Consider the following 17,362-nt stretch of genomic DNA (forward strand, 5'->3'; position numbering starts at 1 on the left):
TCTTATTAGGGCAGGGATAACTCTAGGTAGAGTGGTGGCCCCCATAATCAGAAGGTCGGGGGTTCGAATCCTCTGTACCCTGAGGTACCCCTGAGCAAGGTACCGTCCCTACACACTACTCCCTGGGCACCCAGTGGCTGCCCACTGCTTCACTGAGTGAGTAGGTTAGATGCAGAGAGGATTTTCCCCACGGGGATCAATAAAGTATACATTATTATTATTATTATTATTATTGTTATTATTAGTTATCATCTATCATCCACCTGGGCCTTACACTGAGTTTCTGTCTGATTTCTCAAGACTTTTTATCTGATTTAGTGCTCAGCTCAGATAGAATAATTATTGTGGGTGATTTTAACATCCATGTAGATGCTAAAAATGACAGCCTCAACATGACATTTAATCTGTTATTAGACTCAAGTTGACCTCTCTCAAAATGTAAACGAACCCACCCACCACTTTAATTACACTCTAGATCTTGTTTTAACATATGGCATAGAAACTGAACATTTAACAGAGTGATGGATACAGTTTGATAGCCCCAGAGCGAGTGCCAATGGCCAGCAGCTTCAAGGAGGGACTGTAGCCCAGAGCACTGGGCTGGTGGGGGAATCCATGCTCCACTGTCTGAGGAGGAGAGTGAAAAGATGAGGGTGAGAAAGAACTTTGACAAAAGAGCCAAGGACAGAGACAAGAGTGTACAGAACAATACCAGCTTTAAGAAATGCCCTCATACATCTCAAATGTCAGAATTCACAGCTAATGATTTTAATCAGAGTTTAACAGTCACCAGCAGTGTCTAATATTTATATTTATTTCACTGGCTCCCCAGTCCAATATATCACGCTTTTACTGGATGTTTTACTGGTCTGGAAAATTAAGTCTAGAACCCACGGACATGACCAACTACTATGTTTGTACATTTGGCGTACTCTGCCAGGCTGCGGCCGCTATCAGTCTGTATATGCAGGAGCAAAAAATAAGAACTTGACTCAAAACAAAATGTAAAAATACTGGTGGCAGGGAGTGGTAAAAATATATCCTACGTGACTTGAGTCACATATGCTACATTTAGTACTTTGAGTTATCACATTTACAAAACTTGACATTGAGTCACTGAGATTCAAACTGGTCTAACTTTAGTAGATACACCTATGGTTGCAATTCTGCTTGCATTATCGCATTCACAACAATCCACACCGCCTGCCAACTTGCCGGGCAGGGTAACGACAACCCCTAACCAGCTTTCTACGGCTGAGGGGTAAAAAAAAAAAAAAAAAAAAAAAAAAAAGAAGCATTTACTCATAACTACTAGGGTCATCCACACAGCACAGTAATGTTGGAAGGAAATGATAAAGTTAAAATAAGATTACAACAATGGAAAGAGCACACATATCAAAGTGCCTTACGTGTCGTTGTTTACTGGAAGCAATCTTTAGCCACAGAACAAGCTATAATGGGAATCTGTCACAATGACACCCAACAAACAGCCACTATCACAGCAGCTAGATGTCTTTATGCCAAGCTGGCGAGTCGTATTTGAATTCTTAGTTTTGAAAACACGCCAGGAGGACCAGGAGGAATGAGTGTTTGAGAGCAACATCTCAGATTGGACATGTAAAGGTATACATAAATGTTCCAGTGTTAATTTTGACGCAAATTTTGATTTTGTTTTAGTCACAATTTAGTTTTATTTGATTAAATATCATAAGATTGTTGTAGACTAATTCATTTGACAAAAATAGAAAGTATAAAAGTTTGTTGTGTTTTTAACCGATGAAAGTTGCTCTATGTGCCGCGGTTTGCAAAGTGTCTGACTTTCCTTGACATGAAATGTGTCCATATGATTTAGGGCTGCCACAAACGATTATTTTGATAGTCGACTAGTCACCGATTATTTATGCGATTAGTCGACTAATCAGATCATCATCCACTGGACATAAAACTACAGCTTATTGCACCAGCAGCATCTGCTCTTATATAACTATCATTAGCTTACAGCTTTAAGCTTTTAAGGTGCTAACTAAAAATAAAGACAAGATGATAGTTTATTCAATTTTAATGAAATTTGCAGATTGTTTCGGTAAAGTTTAATAAACTCCTTGCTATCTAAAATATAACAGGACACCGGAGTATATTCTCCAGCATCTCACACTTCTGATAATCAGCTGTCTGCTTTACGTTTATTCAGCTGTGTAAAAACTATAACTTTAATCTCAGCCAAACCGATTTACTCAGGAACAAATAAAATACTAAAAAAAAAAAAAGAAAGAAAAAAAAAAAAAAAAGCCAAACAACAACATTTTTAATTTATCTAAGTGACTCATATATATTTAACCTGAGTCGCGAAAGACGGCGGTGGGTTTGAAAACAATTTGCCGGGAGTCCGGTGTTCTCACGGCACTAGTGACCTAGCCCCCGGCTAGCTATCGAGCTAGTGGGTAACAGACGTCTCCGAAAACGTCGGAGCGCTTTTGAAAATATGTGGTGTCCTGATAAACTGAGCCGATATTTGAGGTTTACACAGCTACATTCTCGCCTGAAAATATGTTAAACGTTTATTTTGTGACCCAGAAAGAATAATAAGAGTAATATTAAAACTAACTAGCTACCGCCATTGTTGGAAACTAAGCTGGGCCGCGCTATGAATTCTGGGACACAGCTGCTTCTTCTTCTTCGGGGTTTAACGGCAGCTGGCATCCTTGTACATGCAGTGCTGCCATCTTCTGTTTCAGTCCGTTATTACACTCTTAAATCCTGCTACTTCTGCGTCTTTTGCGATCTTACAAAGCTTCAAACGACACGTCGACTATTAAATCAGTCGTCGACGATTTTGATAGTCGACGTAATTGTGACTAGTCGACAAATCGTGGCAGCCCTAATATGATTACTCTTCTGACATTTTGTTGTTTTTTCATGAGACGGGGAGCTCGCCCAACCTTGTCTGTCAGCGGCAGATCAAATTGTGCACGTCTAACTTTGCATAAGATAACTTCTAACTGGATCATCATCCCTTCTTTGTACACAACACAATTCATTCTGATTGGACCTCGTCTCTCTTCATCTTGTTTTTATTCGTCAATAAAATTGTCAATAAAATTGTCAAAACATTTTTTCTTTCGCATTAGGTTTTACATATAGTTATTGTCTTTTTTCATCAGAAAAAGACCAAAAGTATCATGATAATTACTAGTCAACAAGCAAAACACTGAAATGAACACCTATGTCTACACATATATAGGTGTTATATCTGCAGGGCACAAGCATCTTTTATGCAGAAAGTGCGTCATCATTATGATTACAATTATCTGTAAAATGAGTGCAGTGTTTATGCGCCACATACAGCCCACTTTGATCTTAAGTGGCCCAGACCAGTGAAACTCTCCTTTCCCACAGTGTAAAGTTACATATTTAACAGTTTTTTTATATGACCATTTTTTAAAACTGTAATCATTAAAAAAAAACAAAACACATTTCTATAGTAGAAATATAACTGTAAAAGCTGTAAAACCTATGACTACAGACATTTCTGCATCTCTGCCATTCAAAGACATTTTGTATACAGTTTTTTAATGTAATATTCAATACTGAACTGTAAATTTAGTCTTTTTCAAGGGAGGAGTTTTTTTTTTTTTTTTTTTCTCCACTGTTTTAATAAAAGCCCTATTTTTATGCATTTACTACCACTACAGAGAACACACACGATTTAAAGCCTGGACAAGTTTGAAACCTTTTGTCCTCCACAATGACCTGCTAGCATTTAAATCCGACTCTCCTGTCTCTCCATGTAACTGGCTACACCACTACACGTGCTGTCTTTGGAACGTCCGCCCTCTTCCTTCTTTCACATAATGGTATGATCCCAGTCTGTCTTTGCATGTGATTGGCCACATGGTGTACCCATCAAAAATAAAGTTCCACCACTGCCTGCATGGATTCTCAACAGGGCTGAAGATTCGGCTTCCACATTAATAACTGACATATAAAATGATCCTGCGGGTTGTATGTAATTGTATCGTAGACAGTAAGTTTGACACCCCTGGTTTAGATGAACTGAAATAATCAGGTGGCACTGCTTTCTCCACTAAGCTTCTTCATTGTCACTTGGTTATTGTTAGTGCATTAGAAAAACCAGAGGGCTATAATATTGTTAATGTTAGGATCAACCTAATTACATCGCTATGGTTACTTAAGCTGGATACCTACGCTGGTTAGAGTTCAAAGTTTGACATTTGTATGGATTCTAAAAGGCACCGCACTTATATTAATTATTTGACATTCTGTCTGAAATGTATATATTCTTAGCTGAGATAAGTCAGGTTCTTAAGTATTTGAAAAATGATAATTTTTGGAATTACATTCTGAACACCAGAGTACTAAAAATGGAAACCATGTATAAAAGTGGTTGTATTCCATAACAGTTAAGTCAATATTTTTGTTAAAGCCTTTGAATTAAAGCTGAGTGCTTGCACTTCAATCACGCCTCTGTTGTTTGATTTAAATGGACCATGGTGGTGTACAGACAAAAATCACAAGAAAAAGAAACTAATATATAAATTTAAAGTGAACAGCTTACTTGATCTTGTTCTGGTTACTTTTATTTTCTGTTTCTGCTTAGTAACCTGGTCACTTGAATGTATATCATGACTGCAGATAGTTCAGAGTCTCCTGAATGATTTTTGTCTTCTTCTTCTCATCACTCACATTGAACCACATCACTACAGATGGCAAACTGTGTGGTATGGTCTAATTTACTTGCCTTATTAAACGCGAAGAGTTCCTGTTTTAGCCGATCCCTCTGGGACTCTTGACCGTGCCGCCTGAACCTTTTCATCCTGTCAATACCGGTGTGCAGCCAGAAGGCCCGCTGACACTTGCTGGCTGGAGGAGACACAGGAGATAGAGGTAGATGATCCAGCTTGAAAGTAAAAGTTTCAGAGAGGAGAAAAAAGGGCATGTTATTAGACAAATCCTCTAGTTCACACCTTTGTTATTCCTTAGTGAAAAGCAAATATTGATATTCTATTTATTTAAAACAATCAAAACAGGTCTTCTTCCATAAGCATGTTCTCCAGCCACAATTCAGAGATGAATAACACCATCAGATACACAGCTATATTAATCAGTCCAGCTGCCTTCCAAAAAGTACAGAGTGGCTCATGTTTTTTCTTGCATCAATACACAACCAGCAGTTTCAAGGAAAAAGGGGTTACTAAGAGTACCAAAACTTTTGCTTCACTAATGTCTATAGAAACCTATTAAACAAAATACATGAGACCTGGGTGTCATAAGGCCCCTGGCTACATGTTTGGTTGTCTGTGAAGTCACTGGGAAATTAGGATTCAAATGTAAATGTATTCATCATTTGTCCCATTTCAGCGACCAAACATTCTTCTCCATCTGAGATTTTGTGTGAAATCATAATACAACCGCTATTTAATGTAGATGCTGTGTGTTACAAGTGGTTCTTCACACAAACGTTGCACAAAACCTTCTGCTAATGCCAGCTATATCTTTTGGTGCTCATAACTTTTATACTTTTTGAGATATAATAATAATAATAATAATAATAATAATAATAATAATGGATTGCATTTATATAGCGCTTTTCGGGGCCCTCAAAGCGATTTACAATTCCACTATTCATTCCCTCTCACATTCACACACTGGTGGAGGCAACCTACAGTTGTAGCCACAGCTGCCCTGGGATAGACTGACAGAAGCTGCCATATTGCGCCATCGGCCCCTCTGATATTAAGCTTTTTATGCCATTTTTGGCCCATTTTGCTGAATGGGACCACATTATCAGTGTGATCACCAGTTTTGCTTGCCGCGCTGAGCCGTGTTTTAGCTCAGTAAGATGAGCAGCCGTTCTCAGACCGGGAGGCCCGGGTTCTTATGGCAACATTTTTTCACGTTCACAGTTAAACTTTTAACTCTTTTCAACATAAATTTTACCCCTTCACCCCTTTTCAGCAGAATTTTCAGTTTTTTTTCACCCCTTTTTAGCTGTTTTGGGCAGAAACCTCTTTTCGGCAGAAATTCTGCTGATTCACCTCTTTTCAGCAGAATTTTCAGCTTTTTGGTCCGTTTTCAGCGGAATTTTCAGTGTCTTCACCACTTTTTAGCAGAAAATTCAACAAGTTCAGCTCTTTTCAGCAGGAAGTTTAGGGTTTTCACCAGTTTTAAGCACAAATTTCACTTTCTTCACCTCTTTCCAGCACAATTTTCTGTTTCCTCATCTCTTTTCAGCAGAATTTTCAGCTTTTTCACTTATCAGCACAAATCTCATGCTCTTCTGCTCATTTTAGCAGAATTGTCAGTTTCTCCTTCTCAATTCAATTTCCGGAAAACCAGTTTAGCTCACTGACATGAGTAGCCGCCTTGAGACCAGAAGTCCCGGGTTCGTACCCTGCTCAGGGCAAATTTTCTGTTCAGCAGACAGTTCAAATTTTTCACCTCTTTTCAGCACAAATTCTAGATTCTTCAGCTGTTTTCAGCAGAAATTCTGCTGATTAACCACTTTTTAGCAGAATTTTCAGCTTCTTCACCTGTTTTCAGCACAAACTTCAGTTTCTTTACCTCTTTTCTGCACAATTTTCTGTTTCTTCATCTCTTTTCAGCAGAAAGTTCAAAAGGTTTACCTCTTTTCAACACAATTTTCAACATTTTCAGGACAATTTTCAGTTTCATCTCTTTTCAGTCACCCGAGAACCAGTTTGGCTCAGTGAGATGAGCAGCCACCTTGAGACCAGGTGGCGCAGGTTCAAATCTGACCTGTGGCTCTTGCCGCACATCTTCCCTCCTCGCACTCTCCCTGCTTTCTTGACGCTCTTCAGTGTAATCTTTCAAATAAAGCACTTTTCAGCAGAGTTCAGCTTCTACACAGTGTTTTCAGCAGATAGTTCTCCTTTTTCTGCTTTTTCAGATTCCACTACACGGCATTCACACTGCATTTTCGCAGGAAATGCAACTTTTTCTAGTTGTCATTAAATATTCTGCCTTTAGGACTTATCATTAGTAGTTTCAAAATTATTTCCTACCATCAGTAAGCAGACAATACCCAATTATACACCTCCTTTAAACCTTGTGAACTAGACAAATTATCCACTCTAATGGACTGTCTTAAGGAAATTAATGGCTCAAGAGTTGGGAGTTCGCCTTGTAATCGGAAGGTTGCCGGTTCGAGCCCCGGCTTGGACAGTCTCGGTCGTTGTGTCCTTGGGCAAGACACTTCACCCGTTGCCTACTGGTGGTGGTGGCGCCTCTGTCAGTGCGCCCCAGGGTGGCTGTGGCTACAATGTAGCTTGCCATCACCAGTGTGTGAATGGGTGGATGACTGGATGTGTAAAGTGCTTTGGGGTCCTTAGGGACTAGTAAAGCGCTATACAAATACAGGCCATTTAATTTTTGATCAATCTCTGTCTTTTGATGCTCATATCAAGTCTGTGACCTGCACCTGCTTTTTTCATTTAAGAAATATTGCCAAACGTAGGACTATTGTCTCCAAAGATGAACAGGAAATACTTGTTCATGCCTTCATCGTCTCATGATTAAATTATTGTAATGCACTCTTTTCCTGTCTGTCAAAGATTTCTTTACATCACCTTTAAGTGATCCAAAATACCACAGCAAGGCTGTTAACCCACACTCATAAATTCACTTACATCACTCCCTTGTTGAAGTCCTTCCACTGGTTTCCAGTTGGGTACAGATATCAGTTTAAAATCCTCACTCTTACTTTTATATCTTTATGAGGAGAGGCCCCCACTTATATTATCAAGCTTCTTCACCCTTGCTCTCAAAACTGGATTCTTAGATACACTGATTGTGGTCTTCTGACTTTTCCATGGGATTGCGCTTTCCAAACCAGTACTGTGGAACAGCTTCCCTCCCCCTCTACGCAACATAGATTCTGTGGTTTCTTTAAAAAAAAAAAAAAAAAAAAAAAAAAAAAACTTGCCACAAAGTACTATTGTCCATAGTGGGCGACCGTGGCTCAGGGGGTTGGGAATCGCATCTGTAACTGGAAGGTCGCCGGTTCGATCCCTGGGCTCTCTGTCCTGGTCGTTGTGTCCCTGGGCAAGACACTTTACCCTACTTGCCTACTGGTGTTGGCCAGAGGGGCCGATGGCGCGATATGGCAGCCTCGCTTCTGTCAGTCTGCCCCAGGGCAGCTGTGGCTACAACTGTAGCTTGCCTCCACCAGTGTATGAATGTGAGAGTGAATGAATAGTGGTATTGTAAAGCGCTTTGGGTGCCTTGAAAAGCGCTATATAAATCCAATCCATTATTATTATTATTAGTACTGCATTGACATCATCTAGTAGATCCTCAGAGGGTACATAATCTTGATAACCAGCTATGATCGAATCTTTCAGGTTAGTTCCTCTCGCACTCAACGATCCTTCTTCCATCGCACTTGGGGTTTGATGCCCTGGATTGGGTGGGGGTGATAATATCGAATTAGCACTTCCAGTCAGAGATTGAGCATGCACCGGTTTATTGTATTTCCAGACTTGCTTTTGGCACAATTTACAGTGCGCGCTAATCTGTTTTTTGTCAGACTTGAAATAGCAGAAATACCTTCACACTACGGAACTTCTATGGCTCTTCCGTTCAACAATCTCTCCGGCATTGCAACCATCATCTGTTTTCTCTTCGGTAACCTTCGGTCACGCTCTCGGTTGATTTTTCTCTAGTCGGCACGGCGCCTGGCTCCTTCCCAAACAAATACACATGTGCGGCTTGGCACTTGTGCTGTACGTAACAAGTCACGTGACGTGACGCTGCGGCTGTGATTGGTTCGGCTCTGCGCTACTTAATTTGCCATCACAAATTGTTCTTTTTATTTTTTTTAAGAGGACAAGAGCGGTGAGGCCTATCGCAATAGTTAAATTTTTCTATCGAGAAAAAGTTATTTCGCAATACATATCGTTATCATTCTATCGCCCAGCTCTACGTGAGAGCAGTTTCTTCTTGCAAATGTTGGAACACTGAGCTACTAGTTGTTTTGCTGTCGATCTGGATGCTGGGTATCAAAGATTCCCCTTCCACTGGGGTTGACTCGCGTAGTAGCATTCCAACAGCGCCTTATTATCATCTCTTGCCAGCTTGTGCCCTCTTGTTCCAGTAGCCCACTTCTCATCAGTATGTCCTGGATATATATGTCAACCACACAGCACCACGCTCTGTTTTGCAGCTATGGAACAGAAAAGCTACTTGGAGTTCCAGATTCAGACAATGGCAAAGCAAAGCTCATACCAGTGGTCAAATGTGTGATCTGCAGTCCATGACAGTCCATTTTCATAACAAAAGTCTGTGCCATGACTCACATGTCTGAGCCAGGTCATTTGCCTCAGTCCAAAGCCAGACATAGTTCTGTTATTGCCCTCAGTGTTCCCATGACTCACATTTCCAACTCAAGCTTCCTCATACTTCCTCAGACTGTCCCAAACAGACTGGGTGGACTCACCAGTCACTTGTTCTGAGGACTACATAGACCTACTCAATGTTGCATCATCCCTTTAAGTGTTTCAGACCAGACCAGATTTCTGTCAGACCAGTATATTCAATGTTTAGAAAGGTCAAGCACGCCAAGACAAGCACTAACACAGCAGTCTTGTGTGGAAAAAAACAAATATAGGTTAAAGTAAACTTTTGTATATTCCATGATTACACATAAATTATTATTTTTAATGTCAATCATCATAGCTTACAGCTCAGGAAAAATCGTAATTCCAGTCTCTCGAATTATTAGAATATTTCCAGAGATCAAAAAGTATTTTCAACTGGTGCTCTTCCCTCTTACTTTTGCTGTTTTGCTTCCACCACGATAAAAATCATACTTCATACACAGCTCTCTCTCTCTGTACTTCAAGAACAGTTTCCCGTCTAAAAATCTTTTTTCTGCATTATTCACTTGCTTGTTACGCACAAGTCTACCATTGTTTACAGCGCTGTCGGCCGCTGTTTTTTTTCCCTTTTACTTACTTCCGAAAAGAAAACCTCATTTCTGCTGTTCAATACTGAACAAATTTTAACTTTTTAAAATTATGCAAAATTGCAAAACGCTTAGCTGTGTCTCTAATAAAACCTCTGTAACTTTGCTCTGCTTCACTTCAGCAGCATCAGGTACTGTTCATATGTTGATTAATGGTTTTCTTTCATTTTTGATCTACTGGTGGTGGTCAGAGGGCCCGGTGGTGCCAGTGTCCGGCAGCCTCGCCTCTGTCAGTGCGCCCCAGGGCAGCTGTGGCTACAATGTTGCTGCCATCACCAGTGTGTGAATGTGTGGATGACTGAATGTAGTGTAAAGCGCTTTGGGGTCCGTAACGACTAGAAAAAGCGCTATACAAATGCAGGCCATTTTTACCATTTACTGCAGAATATTTTTATAAAATCCCAGGCCAGGAAAATCATCTTCATGTTTTTCTGTTTCATCCTCAGCTACTTTGACACAAAGGCATCTGCTGTGATGCTTACACCTTTGATAAAGTCTCGCAAGTGTCAGCTTTCTTTTTATAGATATAAAAATATGGAAATGTACTGATGCATGATCTGAATTATAATATTTCTGACTGTCTGAGGCAAAATTTATGTTGCAAAATATGTTTTTGTAACTGCAACACATTACAGGAAGCTATGGGGGTAGTGTCACTTGTATCATCTGCCAATACTGCACCCAATACTAAGCATAAGAACGTAACGCGAACGGCAAAACAGGAGCACAGAAGAGAATGGAAACAGATTTTTTTTTTTTTTTTTTAAGTGAAAGCATTTCACAGAAAACAAAGTTAAACACAGACTGTGAAAAGCAGAGTTTTCCTTCCAACACAGTAAAATTGCAGTGCACAAGCATTTAAAACACTAGCACCCTGGAGAGTGTGATTTCAATTCTGAATTGGTCCATTTTAGGGAGTTAAGTTAGTGCATAGTGTTTGAATGACTGTTTATGTTAATATTTGTACAGTAATATTGATGTTTGTACAGTAATGTTGATATTAGCTTACCTGTCGGAAACTTCTCAAACGAAGCGAACACCAGTTCAGTTTTGATAACTAATAAGGAGTAGGAGCAGCTACACGGTCTCCTAGTTTGATTTTTTTCTTACATTAATATTAGTGTTTATTCTGAATAACAAACCTAACGTTAGGTAGTTAATGTCTATGCTTAACATAATTAATTGTGATTAGTAACGGTCTTTTCTTTTCTGTTTTGTTCTGTTTAACTAGTGTAGATGAGTTTGTCCTGAAAAAGAGGCTCATGCACCTGTCAAAGACTAAAGTCATGACAGCATGAAAATCAGCTGCAGCTGGGGACATTATCTCAAAGATAAGAGCAAGCCTCACTTCAGAGCATGTCCACTGTAATCGTGAATTCATGAACTGAATCATCTGTAAGCTTTAGAAATGTGGTTTTTTGGACTGAAAGTAAATACCTTTTCGATTTAATTTGAAGCTGTATTTGAACTTTTTTTTTCTTCTTTTAAACAGAATCCATTTTGACACAAATAGTTTCCTATTTGTACATTATGTTTTGTTCAAAATACCACTAGCACTTCAATTTCTATTACCTAAAATTTTAATTTAATTTTATTTCTGAGGGTCCTATTGAGCAATGTTAAAAATACATTTGATTACTTTGTTATTACGTGTGTTAATGCAAAATGTAAGTAATGTAAAGTAAGTAAGTCCTTGACCTTTGCTGTGCCCACTAATAGTCCTTGGAGCTCACCATCACTGCTTGTCCTAAAACCTGATCAATTTTGATTTTGTAATGACTTCTGCAAGGTTAGTGCCGTTACAAGCCAGATTCATTCCCACTTCCATGCATGAATGACTTTACTGAGTATATCATTTTAAGTTAATAACAAAGACAGATCTCCTTTAAGGATACTGGTAGGTCCCATGAACCCAACTCCTGTCTGTAAGACACCTGACAATGTTTTACAATAAACCTTAATGCCATCTGGATTAAGAAACACACCAGCCATTCTCCAGTGGCTGAACACCCTTTTGTGCAGGGCCAGTAATTGTGAAGTTTACTTGCATGTTATAGTGTCCTACTGATCCACCTGGACCGACCACATCAAAACCTTTCCAGATCCTGCAACAATGCAACATCATATCTCCCAGCTCGTCAAACGCATTGACCATCTTTTTGTCAAAAATAAATAAATTAATAAATCTAATGCACTATAACATGATCTAAAACAGTGGTTCCCAAACATTTTTTTTGCTAGGCCCCCCTTTGTTTTACAAGAAAAATGTTTGCGCCCCCCCCCCTTCTCGCGCACATGCACAAACACATCCTCCAACCACACACGCCCATATTTTGCTCCATTGCGGTTTCTTTCACACCTCAAACATTTAGGAAACAATTAAGCAAATACAAGTAATCTGCAGGTAGTAAGAAAACAAACTACTAACTCTTTTACGCTACGTCCACACCTACGCGGGTATTTTTGAAAACGCAGCTGTTTCATCCACACGTAAACGGCATTTCGAAACACTGAAAACTGAGATTTTCTAAAACTCATTTTTTCCCGTTACGTGTGGACGAGGAATACAGAGTTCAACACGCAACGTCAAAGGTATGTGCCTTTTTTCACGTCACGCTGTGCACCACGTTTACACGAGATGAAGTGCAGAATGGCAGATAGTAAGATTAACAGTATTTTGTCTCTATCTTCAGGTTTTACACGCTGACATATACACACACACAGTTACTGTCCCTCCATTTAGAAAGACAGAGGCGTCACGGTGTGATTATTTTACTGAAGTTGTTTTTTTTTTTCATGTGTAATAATCAACATTGCTATCAATGCTTTTTTCAAAAAACGCCTCTCTATGCAAAATGGGTTTAAAAACATAAACAACTGTGGAATACTGTTTGTCTGTGATTTGAACAGCCCAGCGCTGCTCCCGACACAGGGAAAACCAATCCTGCAGGGGAGACCTACCTCGGCACTTGTGCAGGTGAAACCAAAGGGCAGATATGCTTCACCATATTTTCAAGTCTTTGGCTTAGAATGAAGTTGGTTTGGAAACATATTCAGCGATGCTTCATCTCCTGCTTTGCGTTTCTGTGGGCGCCCCGTGCTAGCAGTGTCCAAGCGTCCCCCCCCCCCGCAATGGCTCTGCGGCCCCACACTTTGGGAAGGTCTGACCTAAAAAGAAGCATTAGCAGGACTCTGAAGTGTACCTTGGCACCAGCTCTGTTTCAACCATTGTATTCTCTGATCACAATCTTCTCATATTTTTGACTTTGATTCAAAACAGCAAGATTTCAACATCAAAATTCACTATAAGAATTGCTTAAAAACATCATAGCTCTGTCCAGGTCATGAATAAAACATTTCTTTTATGGGAGAAATGTTTGATTTGTGTGTGTATTGGCTGAAACAGGTGACTGCAGAATGGATTGTGATGTCACAAATGCTGGTTCGTGCCACCCCTGGAGAAGCAAATGACCACGAACACTCCATCTTGTATCACTATGGTCACCACGAGCCTCTCCCCCATGAAGATAATGATTTAGACTTTATTTACCTTTGACTGCAAATTTAACAGGCTTGTCTTCTTATGCTATTCAATATACCATCCTGGATGCCTTTGCTCTCAAGCAGCAAGACACTGTTTGCTTTTCATAACACAGCTCAGCGATATCATCAAATTCCCAGTATATCCGTCAAGCCATCTAAGTTAGGGAGTGCAGCCATGCAAAAACACGCCTATATCCCAGAACAGGAAACTCACACTGCTTAACCAAGCAGAGCTGCTCCATAGCTCGTGGTTCTTAAACACAAAGCTAACATACTGCTTAGTACAAGATGAGTAGCTGCAAATCCATGTCATCCAAAACATTTCACTCGAGATCTTTTGCAATGGCAGCTATGCCAGCACTCGCTCAAGACAGGAACAAGTCTTCTTGAATGATATCTGATCAAGTCACAAACTACAGGTACAAACTAGAGATGGCACGATACCACTTTTTTATGTCCGATACCGATACCGATATCATAAATTTGGATATCTGCCGATACCGATATGAATCCGATATAGTGTTTTTTAATCAACAAAACTGTTTTTTAAAATATCTTGCTGCATTTTGCAAGTCTGCAAGTTCATACTCAAGTTTAAAACAACAACTACACTAAAGCTATTCTGTTATACCTGTATACAAAAAAATATTTCATAGTTCAGCAATACTGATCAATCTAATAAACTTAAACCTACACCATCCTCCCTATTCTGGCATTTTAAAGAGTACTTAGCGTAAATATTAAGCAACCTAACTAATAGGGTTCCAACTCCCAGCAACAACAAAAATAAATAAATAAAAAATAGGGAACCACCCCTCACGCTCCACCTCATGATGCTTAATCGACGTAATCAATCTTAATTTAATGCAGTGTGAAAAAAATGCACAGAAATCAATTATTTTTCAAGAAATATTAAATAGATTCAACATCTTTCTTCAACAAAATTGCAGACTTCAGAGATGGTACCTACTCAAAGTAAAAAGTACTATAGCTTACTAGGGTATATATATTAGACTTAATAGTCACTATATACAGTAATTGACTTCTATTCCTTTTACATCAAATTAAAACTTTGGGTGTCAGATAATTATTTATTAAAAGCTCGACATTTTAAATGAGAATAAGAAAGAAAAGTATGTCTTTGTGCCCCCTTTTCCCTGTTCATTCCCTAACGGCCCCCCTGGCTAAACTTTGCTAGATCCGCCCCTGCACAGTTACAGCCGTCAGCTACGTAGAAAAAGATCCTGGTGTAGAAAGTAATATTAAATAAATTCTAACAACAGCTTATCAAGCTTAAACGTTCTGCTGTTGTTCAGCCGCTGGTTTCCTCTTTCTGGTGCAAAGTGGGCCAAAAACAAAGAAGAGAGACGGACTCACGGCAGAAAAGCCGATCAGCTGATCATTAAGCAGTTTCATGATTGAAGTAGCAGCCGGAGAGCGAGAGGCAGTCGCTCCATATATCGCTTGTTAAGCTTAACGTGGGAATGCTTTACAAACATTCAGAGATGGACTTACACACTTGCTTTACTTCTCTCGGGATAACTTTGTCGGAGATGAAATGCCAGGTTGCTAGCGAAGCTCCAAATGCTATCCAGACCACCGACAGGTCCCGCATGCCACAGCCGCTCTATCACGTGATGCATACTGCTCCGACGTGCTAACGTTCTGAGGTGAGTTACGGCGTGTTGCAAGTTTTGTGAGGTGCTTTCGTGATATTTAATGGATCGGATTACATTTTTTATTTTTCTCCGATATCCGATCCAGTAATTTAGGTCAGTATCGGACCGATACCGATACGTAATATCGGATCGGTCCATCTCTAGTACAAACAGTAATACTCATCCTGTCAACACAGGGGAAGCAGGAGCTGTATGAGAGCTGCTGCTAGGAACTGCTTTCACATGTGAACACACCTATCTCACACAAAGAAACACGTCATAAGACACCAAATCAACTGAACACACAGGACCTCACCTCGCAGTGATCTTCAGCTGGCAATCACTGAACTATTCTCAGTTACGATGACTGGGATGACTGATTACTAAAAGGTCCACTGCTAGTTAGGGGGCTGTGGGGTGTTACTGTATGTCTTTGCTCTGAAGGGGAAAGGGAGGTATAAAGGGTGCATGAAATAGAAACCACAGATGTTTTACTGAAACCTGGAGAAAAAAAAGAACTTTTGCTGGTGAATATGCATGAAGCAAAACATAATTTTTTTGTATTTAAACAGCAGAAAGAGACGGAGGCAAGAGGAGTACAGCACTACAGCAAACATAGCAGAGGTACCTCTCTTTACCCTCTTTAGGTTAGCAAACATTAGATTGCTAGACAGACAGATTGTTAGCTCTGGCTGCCAGGATATCACGTCTCCCACCACCTCACGCATTCCTTCCTATAATGAAAAACCAAAGATTAAGAGGAGGGTGGTCGAGTGCACAAAGTTTACATTAACTAAACTCTGATTCTAAGTGATAGTAGTTTCAGACCTGAGCCATTAAATGACATACTCCTCAGGACAGGGACTTCATACAAAGGTGTTTAAGGTCCAAGTGGGTATATATATATAAAACCAATTCTAAGGGTATTAAAATGTGGTATAGTTCTCGAAGATAAATGAGGGCAACTGCTAAAGACAAATGATACTACAGATCAGAATTATCTGATAATTTTCTAGCGCTTTTCTAGTCCCTAAGGACCCCAAAGCGCTTTACACTACATTCAGTCATCCACCCATTCACACACACATTCACACATTTTGCATCAAAATGATGGAAAAAAAAAAAAAAAAAAAGAGCCTCCAGTTCACACGATCTGCATAGTTATGAAAAGCTTCAACAAGTGAACCTGTAACTACCCCTATTTCTGGCAGCACACACCAAAGGTGTCAGATAGTTAATATTTTGCTCCCACTTAGGTCTCTAGCTGCCACCTAGGCCTTTTGTTTTACTGTCAATAACACCCATACATCCTTCTAGGTGACCCTCATCTCTCATCTACTTGAAAAAGCAGGTGTCTGTTGAGTTAATAAATAAAAAAAATTCTATAGTAACTGTGAATAATAACGGTTCCATCCTTGCCTCCTCCAGCCTATACTCACCTGCACACTTAGGGCTGCACGATTAATTGTTAGAAAATCGCGATCTCGATTCATACTTATGTGCGATCTCATTTCCAAATGACAAAGATTTAAAAAAAAAAAAAAAAAGACGACGACGACGACTGTACCGCATTTTGATCCGGGATGTACTCTGCATGAAAACAAGTGCTCACTCTTCCTGCTCAACAAATGACAAGGGCGGAGCCTTATACCACGTGATACAGAAGCTGCCGTGTGATGCTAAAATTAGCAGGGAAAAAACAACGGAGAGCACGTCAGGGATGACGAAAAAGTGACAGGAGAAAATCCGCCCCGGTCAACCACCCAAACATCAATAACGGGAACCTTATACAGCGCTTCCCTATACCCGTCGAACTCCCGCAGGCACAAAGAAATTACGGAGGCTATTACTTATCACCTGACCAAAGATATGGCTCCCATCAACACTGTGCAAAACGAGGGATTTAGGAAAATGATCAACACCCTAGACAAACGCTACACAGTGCCGTCCCGCAACTATTTTTCTATCCGATTGTTCAGTCTGACGTCACTAGCCGTGTCTGGGCCTAAACTCTGCTGCAGGTCCATATATCAAACGATCACTGTGGCATTACTGAGAGTTGAAAAACTGTCTAAAGTCTTTCATCTTTAATAAAATGATCAGCGTTCTGCTCTACCAGGTGTAACAATTGAGTTTAACATCCAGGCATCCATGAAAA

At 39.9% G+C, this 17,362-nt stretch overlaps 1 protein-coding gene across 1 annotated transcript in view; it reads right to left on the reverse strand.

The window, feature by feature from the left end:
* Positions 1–17,362, reverse strand: part of llgl2 (LLGL scribble cell polarity complex component 2) — a 49,285-nt gene that overhangs the window by 18,959 nt on the left and 12,964 nt on the right. Inside the window, exons 2-3 of the mRNA XM_040038568.1 lie at positions 4,760–4,881; positions 530–627 (exon numbers count right to left, since the gene is read on the reverse strand). Coding sequence (XP_039894502.1) covers positions 530–627; positions 4,760–4,834 — 173 coding nt within the window. The 5' untranslated portion in view covers positions 4,835–4,881. The remainder of the gene's footprint in view (positions 1–529; positions 628–4,759; positions 4,882–17,362) is intronic.

Source organism: Simochromis diagramma, unplaced genomic scaffold (genome assembly GCF_900408965.1).
Source record: "Simochromis diagramma unplaced genomic scaffold, fSimDia1.1 OVJJ01000617.1, whole genome shotgun sequence".
Classification (NCBI taxonomy): domain Eukaryota; kingdom Metazoa; phylum Chordata; class Actinopteri; order Cichliformes; family Cichlidae; genus Simochromis; species Simochromis diagramma.